At 44.1% G+C, this 16803-nt stretch overlaps 1 protein-coding gene and 1 non-coding gene across 3 annotated transcripts in view; one reads left to right on the top strand and one right to left on the bottom strand.

Moving 5' to 3' along the window:
• Positions 1–370: 370 nt before the first annotated feature.
• APMAP (adipocyte plasma membrane associated protein) overlaps positions 371–16803 on the bottom strand; it is a 38512-nt gene continuing 22079 nt past the window's right edge. For both annotated transcript variants that reach the window (XM_059705378.1, XM_059705379.1), the window contains 6 exons: positions 12561–12653; positions 10746–10862; positions 8985–9159; positions 8258–8392; positions 7613–7805; positions 371–2066 (listed from right to left, as the gene is read on the bottom strand). In XM_059705378.1, coding sequence (XP_059561361.1) covers positions 1857–2066; positions 7613–7805; positions 8258–8392; positions 8985–9159; positions 10746–10862; positions 12561–12653 — 923 coding nt within the window. In that variant the 3' untranslated portion in view covers positions 371–1856. The remainder of the gene's footprint in view (positions 2067–7612; positions 7806–8257; positions 8393–8984; positions 9160–10745; positions 10863–12560; positions 12654–16803) is intronic.
• Positions 13088–13190, top strand: LOC132240340 (U6 spliceosomal RNA). Its single transcript, XR_009454263.1, has one exon. It is a non-coding gene; the product is annotated as a U6 spliceosomal RNA (small nuclear RNA).

Raw genomic sequence — 16803 nt, 5'->3', positions numbered from 1 at the left:
TCAGTGGTTGAGCGCCAACCCATGAACCAAGAGTTCCCTGGTTCGATTCCCAGTGGGGGGTATGCTAGAGGCAGCTAATCAATGTGTCTCTCTTTGATGTTTCTATCTCTCTATCCCTCCCCTTTCCTCTTTCTCTAAAATCAATTAAAAAATATTTTTTTAAAAAGACGTCTACTTATTTAGGCCCCAAACATTTAAATTGATTTTTGTAGCAGAACGACGGGGTTTTACCCCATTATTCTTATATACTTGCTATATGGGGTACAACATTATCTATTTAAAATATTTAATAATCACTACTCAATTTCCTTTCCTATAAAGTTACATAAATAGTAAGTCATTCATCTGAGACAATGCGGGTTGCACCACCTAGACTGAAGCCAGTCTTTGACTCAGTTCTACTGTTGCTGCATAAAGCCGGCCGGAAGAGGGTGACAGAGATGAGGCCACCGCTAGACTCTGGACTTCCTTCCCCCGAAATCAGGCTGACCAGGGCATGGGCAGAGCTGGCTACACTGGAAAAGGGAGGGAAGGGGTTGGAGGCCAGCCAGTGTGACAAGACACAAAGGTTCAGATTTCACCACAGCTCTCAATCCCCTTTGAACTGTATCATTACCTATTAAAATACTGTCCAGTCAAGTTCTTAAAAACTATCCCAGAAGCCCAAACTGTCCTTCAGGACATTTCTTCAGAAACAGGTATCAGCCCCACTCTGTAGGTTGGAAAACAGGGAGCAGTGTGCTATCAACTTACCCAAAAATGAATCAAGGCCGGAGGCAATGGCCTGAGGCCGCTGCTGCCCCCTGAGGGGTCCCCAGAGGAACTGCTTGACCCTAAAACAAGATCCCAGCTAAAAGGATCCTCACATCAGCACGGGTTGGAGTCAGATTTCAGTCACTGATAATTATATTTAAAGAAGAGAAGAAACTCCTAGGCAACACCATCACAAATAGTTAATCAGCATAAACGTTTATTTAATTATCATCACTACAGAGGTCTCCCTGACAAAACTATGACCAGTGTGTAGACATAGAGCAACTTTGGGCTTTTGACACTGAAGCATATATGACATTAACACCCGTACTATTCACACCTGTGGGTCTAGAGGTGAGGAACAAAGGTGTGTAAATAGGACTGCCCTAAACTCACCCAGCTGCTGGGTCATTCATTCGTGTGGTAGGTTGTTCAGAGAGTAACCCAGGTAGTCCTCTTGGAGCTTTTGAAATCATGCTTCTCCTATGCACTTACTCAGATCCCTGCCTGTATATGACAGGACTCAGGAGTTTTTTTTAAAACCCTGTTATGAACCGGAGGAGGTTGGGGGTGGAAGCAATGGGAGGAAAAGGCCAGGGGTGGAGGCCGTGCCCTGCTCAGCTCTGGAGAAGTCGTGCTGAGGTCGCGCTTGCACAGGCCCTTTTGCACTGAGCACTCCTTGCCCTTCCTTTGCTCCTCCCCATAAGCAGGCATCACCCTGTTTTATAATGAAGATACTGAGGCTGGCAGTACAGAGCCAGATGCCTGGACAACTCATCTACTGCTCTATCCATCAAAACTCTGAGGCCTGCTAAAAGTGCATATCCCCCAAGTCCTAGAGAACTACCGTACTTAGAATTTTTTAAGAGAAAATGGCTTTACATGAACATATCTTCCAATGGCATATGCTAAGCTTCCCTCTAAGTGCAAAGTCAAACCCAGGTGAGTCTGTCCTGCAGGGGCACATACCTCCCCAGGGTCACACCACACTTCCAAGGAACAGTGCTACAAGTGAAAAGGGCTGTGTCCATGGTGCCTCCTAGACCAGGTGGTGCCATGTGCCAACTCCTGGCACAGCCACGATCAGGGCTGCCATCGGGTGGCTAAAGAGACTGAAGGCTGAGTCTGCAGAGGAAGGGGGACCTGAAGGAGCCCAGGTAGAGGTACCCGTCATGCTCGTGCGCTTCGCTGATGTAGGTGGCCACCTGCCCATCAGGATCATGCAGACTTCTCTGGATGGTACCACTGCTGCTGAGTTCTAGGGCGAGGCTATACCGTGGCACAAACTTCATCACCGTCTCCTGACTAAACAGCTGGAAGGGAAGCACAGTGTGAGAAGTTGACCTACTGACTAAAGAATGTGAGCAGATCCAACCTTTTAAAAACAAGATAACAGGCCCCCAGTGGAATCGCTGATAGTAAGCCCACGTCACCAAACCAAGACTTCATTTATTTACAGTTTAGGCTCCCCCAGAAATGGAATCTTAAGCCAGTCAATCAGGAATCAGTCCCTGATGAGCACTAGTTAGGTCATCTGCCTGACAGCCCTGAGCCCCCTACAGGAAAGTGACCTTGCAGCCACCAACATGATTTTTGCTCAGTGTGACATCCTTGTTCCTGTTCTCTCATTTTGTACAGCTTCTTGGAGCTGCTTTTTATCTGTTAGATTGCGTGCTGTCCAGTTCATGAATCATTGAAAAAGCCAATAAGCTCTTTAAAATTTATTCTGTTGAATTTTATTGTTTAACAGACCCTACAGCCCCTCACCATCTAGAAAGGGCCAGCTCCTCCAGTAACGAGGAAGCCATATAGGGCAGAGCCAGGTCAAACCAGTTCCCTACTCCCAGCACAAGGCCTGTCCCACAGCAGGTTTCCCCCAGCCTTGCCCCTTGCCTGGAGGAGATCAGGCCAAGGCGCCTCCTGTTACTTGCATACAAGAGGCAAGGCTAACCCAGCATGAGGACAGTGGCTATCCAACAGCCTTATGCGATACCCCCCAATCCTGCAATGTTGGTACCTCTGGATGCCCTGGCTGAACACAAAAGCACAAATCACATATGAGGAAGACACAGCGTGACATCAACCCCAGAATGCCAGCTTAAAACCAGCACAGCCCGACAGGAATAAATGCCAAGCCCTCTGATTATATTTAAGATATTTCAACTGTGCAAGATGCAAATGATGGAGATCTGAAAGCAGTTCACGTTAAAGACAAAAACCTCAGCAGGTCACATCAACAGTCCCTGCCCTATGAGACACGAGGCAGCTCTAGGCCCTCCTGCAGCCAGTGCAGAGACCAAAGACGCCCATGCTGAGCAGGCACCTCCAGGAGCCTAGCCCCTGGCTCGGCTGGGCCAAGAGGCTCCTGGAGCTATTGAAAGGTTTTAGCAAAGAAAAACATGATGAGATACATAAATTTCTGGCAGAGCAGAAGGATAACATGTAGAAAATGATGACAAAGGACACCACTGCATAAGAACAGCAAATGAAATCAATAGTCAAAGTTCAGCCTTCTAATATAAGGGGAAATAGCCACACAATTACAAATGTCCAATGAATAATGTCTCCTAGTCACTGGAAATGTTCAAATAGACATACAAGTTGACTGTGGTCTAGAACAGCCGTGGGCAAACTACGGCCCGCAGGCCAGATCCGGCCCGTTTGAAATGAATAAAACTAAAAATAAAAAAAGACCATACCCTTTTATGTAATGATGTTTACTTTGAATTTATATTAGTTCACACAAACACTCCATCCATGCTTTTGTTCCGGCCCTCCGGTCCAGTTTAAGAACCCATTGTGACCCTCGAGTCAAAAAGTTTGCCCACCCCTGGTCTAGAAGGTTCTATAGTGATGGATCAAAGTTGTATTACAGCTCAAAATATTCCATAAGGCTTTCCAGGACCCATGAAATCCCACCTCCCTTCAGCCATAGGTCCTCCTCTCTCCATCTTGTACCTAAGAGATCTCATCCCTTCTCGTTCGTTTAGTCACTTTCCCAGGAAGCTCTCAAATCTCTGCCTCTATTTCCGATGCCCAGAGCTAAATTCCTCACTACCTGGGAATTTCCACCTGGACTTTCTAACAGCTCTTCAAACTCAACAGACTCCCCAGCTCAGGAGATGGGGCTCCTGACACCAGCTGCTGAAGCCAGAACTCAGCCCTCACACTTAATCCCTCTCTCTCCAGCCTACCAGCCAGCACCCAGGGGTATTGTCATCTGTTGTGCATTACCAACCCTCCCTGGGCTCTGCCCACGCCTCTCCCGACCACTCTAACCACCTCCACACAGGCTCCCCAAGCAGTGGAACCCTCCTACAAGCTGTTCTCCACACGGAAGCTAGTTATCTTTTTACAACCTTCTTTATAACACATTACTCCCCTCTCAAACAGTTCAGTCAAGAAGCAGCGTGCGGGGCAAGTGAGGCAGGTGTGTGCAGACATACAGCAACTTTGGCACTGAGCAAAAGGGGAACCCCAGTGGCCTAGTCCAGGGAGTCAGTCTGAACAGGGTGAGGGAGAGTCCTCACTGAGGGAAGGGAAAGGACAGTGAGGCGGAGTAGGGGGTCAGAGCTTAAGCAGGATGAGGAGGGTGTTCACCTGGGGAAGCTCTGCAAGTATCAGAGCCCCTCGGAAGAAAGGCTGGCCCCACAACATGGCCACGAGGAGGGAGGAGGCCCAGGCTGGTGCTAGAGCCCTAGCAGAGACCATGTGCCAGGGGACAATGGCTACAAATTGGTGACATTTGGGGAATCTGATCAAATAGGTATGAAGGATAAGGGGATCCAGGTTTCTCACTAATAGAAAAAAGGAAGTACAAGTACAAAAGGAAGAAAACTAGAACAGACCCTGTGGTATTAAGCTGGATGTAGGGATACCAGCTTTACTTATGGTTTTCAATTTAAATAAACAGATGATAAATAAATGTAGGTGTAAATGTGTGTATGTACATTGTATATACGCATATGTGTATACATGTATGACTACACATGCAAAATACATTCCCTGCTTTGTCCATGAGGGGGCCTGGGAGCTGTTATGTGGCACTTAGCCCCAGATCTCCTCTAGAAGGAAGCAGGCTCCTTGAGGAAGTGGCTGATTCCAGAGCTGGGGTGGGGAAAGGATGAGATGAGCCAGAAAGTGAGGAACCACCCAAGAATAATAGGTGCATGTCCAAAGGCCACGAAGCCACACTGAAGGGCTCTCAGTGGCCACAGCTGGACAACCTAAGTATCAAAGTAAATAATGATAGCCCTGACAGTGTGGCTCAGTGGCTGAGCGTCAACCCATGAACCAGGATCATTCAATTCCTGGTCAGGGCACATGATGGGGTTGTGGGCTCAATCCTCAGTAGGGGGCATGCAGGAGGCAGCCGATCAATGATTCTCTCTCATCACTGATGTTTCTCTCCCTCTCCCTCTCCCTCTCCCTCTCCCTCTTCCTCTCCCTCTCCCTCTCCCTTTCCTTCTCCCTCTCCCTTCCTCTCTCTGAAATAACAAATAAATAATGATAGTAACAGATTATATAACCCACTGAGTAAAATAGGTAACCATAAGATAATACTGATATTTACTTAGTTATAAAGTGCCTCCCCACAATAAATAAATTAAATAATATTAATTAATTAATTAAAATAAAATTTAAAAAAGTAAAGTGCCTCCCCACAAAATACTCATTAATTACAAAGGGGAAAAGGGTGGCTTCACAGGGGAGAAGCCTGGCATTCACCACCGAATCAGATGAACTCCAGCATGGGACATGGTGGCATCAGCCCCCTCCTGCAGGACACACTGAAAACCAGCTGCACTCTGTGGTCTCTGCCAGAGATGCATACCCTGACTCTAACCACCAGAAACACCTGCACCCAAATGGAGAGGCTTCCTGAAATATAACTGACCCGCAACCTTCCAACAGGTCAAAACTGGGGAGCTGCTCCAGACCGCAGGAGAATGAGGAGGTGTGTTGGCTGGAGGCCATGTCTGATCCTGGGCTGAATAACCAAGGACATCACTGGGGCAACCGCAGCAACCTGAATGGGCTGTGCGGCTGGACAGCGGCAGGTGTTCATGTAACTTTCCTGCCTGGGCAGGTGGTCTTGAGGGAGAGTGTCCTTGTTGTAGGAAATACACTAAGTATCTGAGGGGCATCAGGCAACAACTTACTTGCAAACAGTTCTTGAAAAAAGTTCTTTGTGCCTTTCTTGCTCTTTTCTATGTCTGATATTGTATCAAAAATAAAAAATCCCCAATGACTTTGATCCCATTTTGAATAAAATCTAACCTCCTACAAGGCCGGGATCCTCACCCGCTTCCCCCCTGCTATCGTCTGTCATGTCTCAGGTCACACACAGATGCTGAGCTCTCCTGCCCCAGGGACCCTAACCATGTTCTCCGTCACCAGGAACACATCCCACTGCTCCAGCTCTCTCTCATATTTATGGTCTCAGCTCTCGAATCACTCATTTATTCAACAGAAACTTCTGAGTGCATACTATGTGCCAGACACTGTTCTCAGTGCTGAGGATAAAGGAGTAAACTAAACAGAAAAGTACCTGCTCTGATGAGCACACATTCTATCAGGGAGAGACAGCACGCACGACCGAGGGGCCACATCCTGGCTGAAGAAAAGCTAAGAGGGCCAAAAACTGAACACTTACTACACTCAGCTAAGGGCATTATGTGCATATTCACATTATATGTTTTCAGCACATAATGAATTGCTATTATTCTTCCCACTTGACAGATGGAGCAACTGAAGCAGAGAGACCACATCTGGTCAGCTGGTGTGATCTTCAAAACTCTTCTTCTTGCCACTCTACCCTTCTGCCTCCTCCTAGATTCCAACGGAAACAGATGTTGGCTCTGAAGTCAGCCAAACATAGAGGAGGGTGTGTTCTTTCTGAACTAATCAGGATTTGCTACACTGACCGCTAAACTCAGAACAACACTGAAGGCCATGGAACAGCCTGACCGAGCAGGTGTATGCAGCCCCTCACTGGGGCCCAAACACAGGGCCTGGCACCACATGGCCTCAGTAATTGATGCCTGCTACCTTTCAGGACTTTAAGTTATAAATATTTTAATATCTATGCAAATATTCAATATCAATTTCAGATACTATTCAGCCTGTAAAAAGAAGCTTTTCAGAAAATAAAATTTCTGTATGAAGGAAGTACCTGTATCAGGAAGTGACTCATCCCCACTGTAAAATGTGTTTTACATTCGGGGCATTTCATGGAAGCCACTGGAAGAAAGGGTAGGATGCTCAACATTTAAAGGCTGTGTTGAATGGTCTGCTGGCCGTTGGCAAGGGTGAATGATTTGTTTTAAATGGGGAAGAATCGGTGTGCTAAGATGTCAAAGGGCAAAATCCTATGGAGAGGGGTGACTGGCAGGAGGTTCCAAAAAGGGAGGAGGGAGCAAGGCAGCATGGGTCCAAGGTGAGTGAGTTACACGTATGGCCACAGGAAGAGGCACCTGGGAACCCTTTGAGGAGAAGCAGTGTCAACTGCTGACAGGGAGGGGATCCAGGGTTTGGAGGAGAAGAGAGACCTTAAAAAGCCATCTCAGAGCAGGAAGAGGGAGGCTGACCGGCAGGGTAGAGACACCAAAAGGTCATGCTGGTGAGGGTGATGATAAAAACGCCTAGACCAGAAAACCAGAAAAAAAAAAAAATCAAAGGGTCCAAATGTTTAAGTTTCATGTCATGCTGAAGAATAAAAGGTGTTTAAAGAAATCACTAAAAGCACTAAATATTACAAGCAGAACTAGAATTTTTAGAGCTATAAATCAAACTAGATCATAATTAGATGCATCTTCTAATTATAGTTTTGAATCTTAGAATTATAGTTTTCAGTTACCTTAAAAATCATTCTTTTAATATAAGGTCTCTCGGATAAGAAATCCAACATTGAAAACCCAGGGTTGGGGCGAATGCTCGACATGCAGACCCAGTAACCCCCGGAGCTGCTGGGCCGGATGTTGTCTGGGAATCCAGGCAGGTTCTCCACGAACATGTCGACCCCTCCCTTCATCAGGCCAGACACGTAGACTCTGAAAAAGTCACCCAAGTAGGTATGAGCAGCAGCCCTCCAATTTAAGGAAAAACTTTAGCCAACCACAAAATTAGTCTTGGTTCCAATAAGTTTATGAAAATAACTATAAGTATGTCCATTATGAACAAAAGCGCAGCTGCTGAAAGAGGCGCTCAAGCACTGGGCCCAGCTAGATGCGGTTTAGGGAAAATGTGGTGCGCCAAGACCCACCGATAGGGAAGGCACATGGGATGTGCATCAGCATTAAGTTAAGACTCTCCCAGATGGTGACACTCAAGTAGGTGAGACATGGGGGAAGGAAACACACCCTTGAGTATGATGTTTGACATCATTACACAAAGGAGAAGGTGCCCTGTCGATTTTCAAATTCTCTCAACTGACACCTCCACACCCACCCCGGGCACAAGGCTCTCTGGTGAACACGGGCCGCTCAGCAGATGCCACACGCACCTCCTTATCCTGGCCATGGTCAACTCTGCCACCAGGACGAAGTCCTCGTCAGGAGAAAGCTGCACTCCGTTAGCGAACCGCAACTGGTCCAGTAAAACCTTTACTTCTTTGGTCTCAGTATCGTACTCCAGCAGGCTGTGGGTGCCAACAGCAAAGGGTCACGCCGGGAGTCCACAACCCCCCTGCTGGGCTAGAGCCTGGCTCACCTCTGGGCAGGGACCTGCGGGAAGGGACTCAGACTCACACTGGAGTGACAAGGCCCCTGGTGGCCCCCTGCTCAGACCTGGGCCCAGGCTGGCCCCTAGGAGCCCTTCCCCACCCACGGCAGCCCCAGGCATCCTCTTCCAGACATCCCCCAGTCATTCTCTCACTGACCGGGAGCAGGCTCAACACCACAGGGCCACCATGGCTCCAGCCTCACCAGAGTTCCCTTTAGAGAGACAACCTAAAACCCAGGCCTGCTTGTAGGTCTCTCCCAGGCTGCCCAGACCACATCCTCACATGAACAGGCCTATTTTTATTCATCACATCAAAGAGAAAGTAAGGTCCCCTTGCTCTGTTCTGTTGCACCCATCACCCATTTCCAGAAGCCATTAAGGTCCTATCTGAAACGCTGAAATACTATGCTCAGAAACACTCCAAAGATTCCTAGAAGCAATCTGCTCTGCTAAAGCTACCCTGCCTGACTGATGATCTCACTGAGCAAAGATGTGAAATACACACTCACCGCCCATCATCCGTTCCCTCCATAACCAGAAGCAGAAAATCTCGTCTTTGCCATTTGCTGCTGGAATCCGTAAAATAAATCTTCCTCCCATCCCGAGTTATTGTAAGGTCGTTCACAAAGGACATTTTCCGCCCCTCGATGGGTATGTCAGAGGACAGCAACAATTTCACTTCACCTGAAGTGCAAAGAAGAAAAGGAGAAAAGGAAAGGAATGAAGAAAGGAAGGAAAGAAGAGAGTGACGTGCTTTTGTTCTAAGAACTCGTATCACAATAATTTTGAAATATTAATTAGCCTGATTTAAAAAGAAAAACTAAAATGAACCTCTCTATGCCATATGTCAAAAAATGCATTGCTTCTTACAATAAAGTGTTTTTCCGTTCTTCCATCAGTTAACTGATGAATACTTTTAGACTACATTAAAGCAAAACCCTTCCCCTGAGAATGAGGAACTTTCTTTTATCGAGATCAACTGACTTAAAAGTTTATGTAAAAGGCAACACTCGATTTGTTTGTTTGAGAGAAATATAAAATGTTCTATTCATCTGCTTTTAAATAAAGAAATAAGAGTATCTCAGTCAGTGAGGCTTGGGGGATTGAGTGTCATCCTATACACCAAGAGGCTGCCGGTTTGATTCCCAGTCGGGGCACATGCGGGGTTCTGGGCTTGATCCCCAATAGGGGTGTGCAGGAGGCAGCTGATCAATATTTCTCTTGCTAATGTTTCTATCTCTCTCTCTCTCCCTCTCCCTACTTCTCTAAAATCAATAAAAAACTATTTTTTTAAAGAAAGTAGTAGGTTTTTTAAATAGTAGAACATTTATTGAGTGTTGAACTCTTTCCATGTATATCATTGAAATCCTCACAACAATCCCACGAGGAAGGCTACTACATTATCCCTATCATGGATGAGGACAGTGTTCACAGCGAGACTAAGTAACCTGCATAGTCACACAGCCAGCCAATGGCATGGCAGACCCATGCAGTTGGTCTGCAGTGCCTGGACCCAGGGCCCCACGCACCTTCCATGATAACAAACTCCTCCATGGTACGACCCTTCCCTGCCAAAGCACATGCAGCGAATGTTATGCCACTGGTCAAGATGACATCATGACCAGACAGGGGAAAGGAACAGGAGGAGAAGCAAGAGAAAGAAAATGAAAAGACATAGACGAAGGATAAGGATAAGAAAAGACTGAGAGGCAGAAAACAAACAGGAAGACAAGACATCAAGAGAAACACAGAAAGCCCAGCCAGCATGGCTCAGTGGTTGAGGGTCGACCTATGAACCAGGAGGTCATGGCTCAATTCCCAGTCAGGGTACATGCCTAGGTTGTAGGCTCGATCCCCAGTGTGGGGTGTGCAGGAGGCAGCCGATCAATGATTCTCTCTCATCACTGATGTTTCTACCTTTCTCTCCCTCTCCCTTCCTCTCTGAAATCAATAAAAATATTTTTTTAAAGAGAGAGACAGAAAAATAAAGATGGATGGAGGAGGTCTAATAACCTCCTCTTGAGACCTGTGGCTAAAACACAAACGCCGGAGGAAATTAGGGTGCTGACGAAATGCACACAAGTAAGGATTTATATGGTGCTTATGCTAGCTGATGTTTGTAAGGCGATGCTTGCAGTACTATTCAATGAGTAAGAAATATCAGAGTCTCCAGCTGACTGTATTGAACAAATTCTCTTAAGTTCACTTATGCACATATTGTTTAAAAAATCTGAAATCATCACAGAAGGAAATAAGATATTGTCACATACGTGTCCAGGGATTCACTTCAAATAGTCCCTTGTATGCGTCAACCACAAAAAGGGTCCCATTGGGCCCCACCCGGATGCCCAGGGGTCTTCCACAAGTAGGCTCGTCGTCTCGGGTTTCTAGGGAAAGGAACGGACAGGAATCAGTGGCTGGTCTGTGCCCCCATTAGTGTGTAAGCACCTCATCCCACCATCAATTCCTAAATTTATGCATAGTTCTATATACCATGCAATGGGATACAGACCCGCACCCCAGTATTCTAGCACCTAGGATTTAGGACAACTGTCCAGCATGTCCAGAGGGACCACCTGAGAATCCAGGTCTGGGCATTTACACAGCAACTGGTACCCAAGAATCATGTTCACATCAGCAACCCAAGACTTGAACAGTTAACACAGGGATGTCATCAGGACCCAGGCCTCGATTCCAGAATCCCCACAGAACCTCAGGAGCTGGGAGGTTCATCCCAACGGCCTGATCTGAATACTCTGCCCATCTAGTAGCATGGTTTTCTCTCCTCCTGGCATAAAGGGAGAGTTCTATTTTATTCCTTAGGTTAACTCTCTTGCTCTACTACCTACACTCTTTTAAAACCTTTGGGGCCCTAGCTGGTGTTGCTCAGTTGGTTGAGTGCGGTCCCTGGCACCAAAAAAGGCTGCAGGTTCCATTCCTGGTCAGGGCACATGCCTAGGTTGCGGGTTTGATCCCCGGTCCGGGTGTATGCGGGAGGCAGCTGATCAATGTCTCTCTCTCACATGAATGTTTCTCTTCCTCTCACCCCCAGCCCTCTCTCTCTAAAATCAGTAAAACATATCGTCAGGTGAGGATTTTAAAAAACTGTGGCTATGCATATTTCCTGCAGGGTGCCCACTGTGGGGTGCCCACTGTGGGGTGCTTGCAATGGAGTGCTGAAAGCAGATGTTCACTGCAGGAGTGCTTACAACAGGATGCTTCCTACAAGGTGCTTACTGCAGAGTGTTCGCTGCAGACGCAGTTACAGCAGGAGGAGGGTGCTTACTGCAGGATGCTTACCAGAGGATACTTACAGCCAAAATATGGAGTGGAAAAGGGCAGGTTAAAGAACCAAATGTAAAGTATGAGTCCACCCCATATAACCATGGGTGGCTGTGAGTTTTCATGAACAGAAAGATATCTGAAAAGTTATTCACTAAAATGTTAATAACAATTACATCTGAGAAGACTCCGGGGTGATTTTTACTTTCTTCTTCGTACTTTTGTGCTGTTTGCATTTCACAATGAAAAGGCATCACTTAAAAAAAACACATTTCAGCTATTAAAAAATGATAAGAAGAAGTCAGGACTACCAGTGTTTAAACAATAAGATTTTTCTACTCTAGTTTTCTAAAATTCAAGTGACTTCATGGTATTTTCACTTTGAATGACACTGCTGAAATTCCTAAGAAGCTAATGTAGGAATCACATTTAAGTATCCAAGTAATGACAAAGCTGTCTGCTTTGCTATGGTAGCATTTCAACAAACCTATTAATTTTCAAGTTACCTTAAAAGTGAGCATGGGCCTCTGCAGAATAGAGAGGGGTGGAGCTAAGAGTAAGCGGCAGGTGCCATGGCCACTGCCTAGCTGGGAAATTGCAATGAAGGGTGACAACCAGGCACCGTGAGGTCCAAGGACCACCAGCAAATGAAGAGCATGTGATAACACCCAAATCAGCCTATTGCCAGATGATCATGGCTCTTTTTCTCCGAGGGTGAACCTGACTTATGGTACATAAGGCCCTTTTGCACCTTTCTGAATGACGAGACAAGACATACATGGGGAGGACTGGGACTAACTTACTGCATGGGCCCGACCCAAACCGGGCGATGGTATCTATTTCACCGTTTTCAATTTTTATGACCCGGCCATCTGCGGTACCAGTAAATATCACATCTGTTTAAAAAAATAAAAAGAATAAGAGTGTTACTGAGTTGGCCTAAAACTGTGATCATACTACCTTCTTCTAAAACATATGTGGCTTATTGGCCATTTTCATCTCCAGAGAAGAAAAGGCATTTCTGAAGATGGAGGAGAAGTGATGTCTGGGAACAAAAAGTCCTTAAAATGTGCAGCAGTAAAATTGTGGGGTTTTGAGGCATCTGCCTGTGGGTTTGAACTAACACTGAAGCAAGGGTGCAGCAGACACCAGGCAGTGATAAAACCACGAGGATTTTCTACTTTCAGAAGAGTACAGGCTCGTGGGCTAGCACTCAGGGGCACGTGCTCATGTCTGCCTCACATCAGTATCTGCTGTTGAGGCTGATCAGATCCAACTAAAAGAGAAGAATTGCTAGGAGGTCCCTCAGGATAAGATTAAAGCACAACAGGTGCTCACTTCAGCAACACATACACTAAAATTAGAAAAAAACAGAGATTAGCACTGCCGCACACAAAGATGACATGCAAATTCATGAAACATTACATCGTTTTAAATATTTATAATAAACTCTAGGGCAACCACTAAACAAATTATAACAGTAACTAATATGCTAAGAAAAAACAGAAAATAGAATGAACCACAAAAACCACAAAAGGTAGAGAGTAGAAGACAAACTTAGGAGCAAAAAATAAGGTCAATGAATAGAAAGCAGTAACAAATATGGTAGCTACTAATCCAACTGCACCAATTTGTACTTTAAACATCAATGGTCTCAACATGCCAAGTAAAAGACAGAGACTTATAAGTCAGAGTAGATAAACAAAAAAAAAAGCACTCAACTATACCCTGTCTATAAGAAACTCACTTTAAATATAAAGACACATATAAGTTAAAAACAGAGGATTAGAGAAAGATGTATCACGCTAACACTAAACAAACAAACAAAATCTAGAATAACTATATTAATTTCAGACAGCCAACTTCAGAGCAAGGAAGTTGTCAAGGGGGGAAAAATGACATTATAATGAAAAAGGGTCAATTCTCCATGAAGATACCTTTAATGTGCATGTGCCTAATAACAAACTGTCAAAATACATGAGGTAAAACTGATAGGACAACAAGGAGAAATAGACTTATCCACTATTAGAGTCGGAGACTTAAGCATCCCTCTATCAGAAATGGAGAGGTCCAGCACCCAGAAAATCAGTAAAGATATAGTTGAACTAAACAGCGCCACTGATCAGCTGGATATAATGAATACCTATCAGCTAGGTAATCCAAGCATACCAGAATATACATTCCTCTCAAGCTCACATGAAACATTCACCAAATTAGAACACATTTTGGTGAATAATAAACACACCTTAACAAATTTAAAAAGTTAAAAATTACATAATGCCTACTCTCAGATCACAATGGAATTAAACTAGAACAGAAAGATATCTGGAAAAATCCCAAAATACTTAGAAATTAAATAACACATGGGTCAAAGAAGAAATCTCAAGAGAAATTTAAAAATTTTTAAAGTAAATAAAAAAAGCAATTTATCAAAATTTGTAGAATGCAGTAAAAGCAGTAATTTGAAAATTTCAGTACCAAATGCATATATTAGAAGAGAAATCTAAAATCAACCATCTAAACTTCCATCTTAACAAACCAAAAAAACCCCCAAGAAAATTAAATCTAATATAAGCAGAAGAAACAATAAAAATTAGAGCAGATATCAATGAAATTGAAAACAGAAAACCAATAGAGAAAAATCAACAAAACTAAAAACCAGTTCTTTAAAAAGACCAATAATATTGATAATCTTCTAGCCAAAATAAGAACAAAAAAGAGCAAATGCAAATGATCAATCTCAGAAATGAAAGAGGGAACATCGCTACAGACCCCAAAGACATTAAAAAGATAATAAAGCAATACTATGAACAACCCTATGCCCCAAAATTTGGTCATCTAGATAAAATGAACCAATTCCTTGACAGACACAATCTGCCAAAACTCATACAAGAAGAAATAAGATAATTTGATTAAGCCTATATCTATTAGAGAAAAGAATCAATAATTAATAACCTTCCAAAACAGAAAACACCAGACTAAGATGGGTTAACCAGTGAATACTACTGCCAAACATTTAAGGAAGAAATGGTACAAATTCTCTATAATCTCTTCCAGAAGACAGAAACAGAGGGAATACTTCCTAATTCATTCTTTGAAGTAAGCATTGCCCTAATACCCAAACCAAAGTCATTATAAGAAAACTATAAACCAATATTTCTCATGAACAAAGATACAAAAATCCTCAACAAAATATTAGCAAATCTAATCCAACAATGTGTAAAAAGAATTATTCACCCAGCCCTAGCTGGTTTGGCTCAGTGGATAGAACGTCGGCCTGCTGACTGAAGAATCCCAGGTTCGATTCCAGTTAAGGGCACATGCCTGGGTTGCGGGCTCAAACCCAGTAGGGGTTGTGCAGGAAGCAGTCATCAATGACTCTCTTTCATCATTGATATTTCTACCCCTTTCTCCCTCTCCCTTCCTCTCTGAAATAAATAAAAATAAAATTAAAATAAAAAAGAATTATACAACCAAACAACTGGGACTTATCCAGGGTGTGTGAGGCTACTTCAGCATTTGGAAATCAATTAAGTAACCCACCACATTAACAGGCTAAAGAAAAATCACATATCAGTAGATGCAGAAAAAGCATCTGACAAAATCCAACAGCTATTCATGATAAAACTTTCAGCAAATTAGGAAGAGAGGGGAACTTCGTTAACTTGATAAAGAGCATCTATTAAAAAAAAAAAAAAAACCTACAGCAAATATCCTTAATGTTGTCAAACTAGAAGCTTTCCCACTGAGAAAAAAGAATAAAACAAGGATGTCCCTTCTCACCTTCATTTACAATATTGTATTAGAAGCCTTAGCTCATGCAATAAGACAAGAAAATCAATACTAATTGGAAAGGAAAAAATAAAATTGTCTTTGTTCACAGATGACAAAATTCTCTATGTAGAAAATCCAAAAGAATCAACAACAACCCCCCCCCCCCCAGAACTAATAAGCAATTATAGCACAGTTGTAGGATATAAGAATAATATACAAGTCAATCACTTTCTTATATAGTGAATAAGTAAAATTTGAAATTAAAAACAGGATACCATTTACATTAGCATCCAAAAGAAGGAAATATAGAGGTCTAAATATAATAAAGTATATAGAAGATCTATATGAGAAAAACTATAAAACTCTAACGAAAGACCAAAAAAAAATACATAAATGGAGAGATATCCCATGTTTATGGATATGAAGATTCAATATTGTCAACATGTCAGTTCTTTCTAACTTGATTTACATATTCAAAGTAATTCCAATAGAAATCCCAGCAAGTTCTTTTAATATACATATCTGCAAACTGATAATAAAGTTTAAATACAGAAAAGCAAAAGATCCAGAATAGCCAACACTATACTGAAGAAACATCAGAGGACTGTCACTACTTGACTTCAAGACAGCCACTTTGGAAGACAGTTTGGTGGTTTCTTACAAAATGAAATATATTCCTACCACAAGATCCAGCAGCTGTGATCTTTGGCATTTACCCAAATGAGTTGAAAACATGTCCACACAAACATCTACATGCAGATATTTATAACAGCTTTATTAATAACGAGAGGCCCGGTGCACAAAATTCGTGCATGGGGGGTTCCCTCAGCCCAACCGGCACCCACTCCAATCGGGTACCCCTCGGGGGATCACCCCTAACCTCTTTGCCTACCTGCCTGATTGCCCCTAACTGCCTGTGCCTGCCTGATCGCCCCTAACTGCCTCTGTCTGCCTGCCTGATTGCCCCTAACTGCCCTCCCCTGCCAGCCTGGTTGCCCCCAACTGCTCTCCCCTGCTGGCCTGATCTTGCCCCTAACTGCTCTCCCCTACTGGCCTGATCGCCCCTAACTGCCTCTGCCTGCCTTATGGCCCCTAACTGCCCTCTCCTGCTGGTCTGATCTTACCCCCAACTGCCCTCCTCTGCCAGCCAATTTGGTTCTGATTGGTCAGTTTCTATGCCAGTCAGCATCAAAAGCTCCGCCTCCTAGGCAGCCATTGGCTCCTCACAGTTGACCCAGATTTGGTTCTGATTGGTCAGTTTCTATTCCAGTC

This window comes from Myotis daubentonii, chromosome 8 (assembly GCF_963259705.1).
Source record: "Myotis daubentonii chromosome 8, mMyoDau2.1, whole genome shotgun sequence".
NCBI classification, from domain to species: domain Eukaryota; kingdom Metazoa; phylum Chordata; class Mammalia; order Chiroptera; family Vespertilionidae; genus Myotis; species Myotis daubentonii.
The sequence above is the reverse complement of the archived record's forward strand: the minus strand, read 5'-3'. Positions and strand labels throughout refer to the sequence as shown.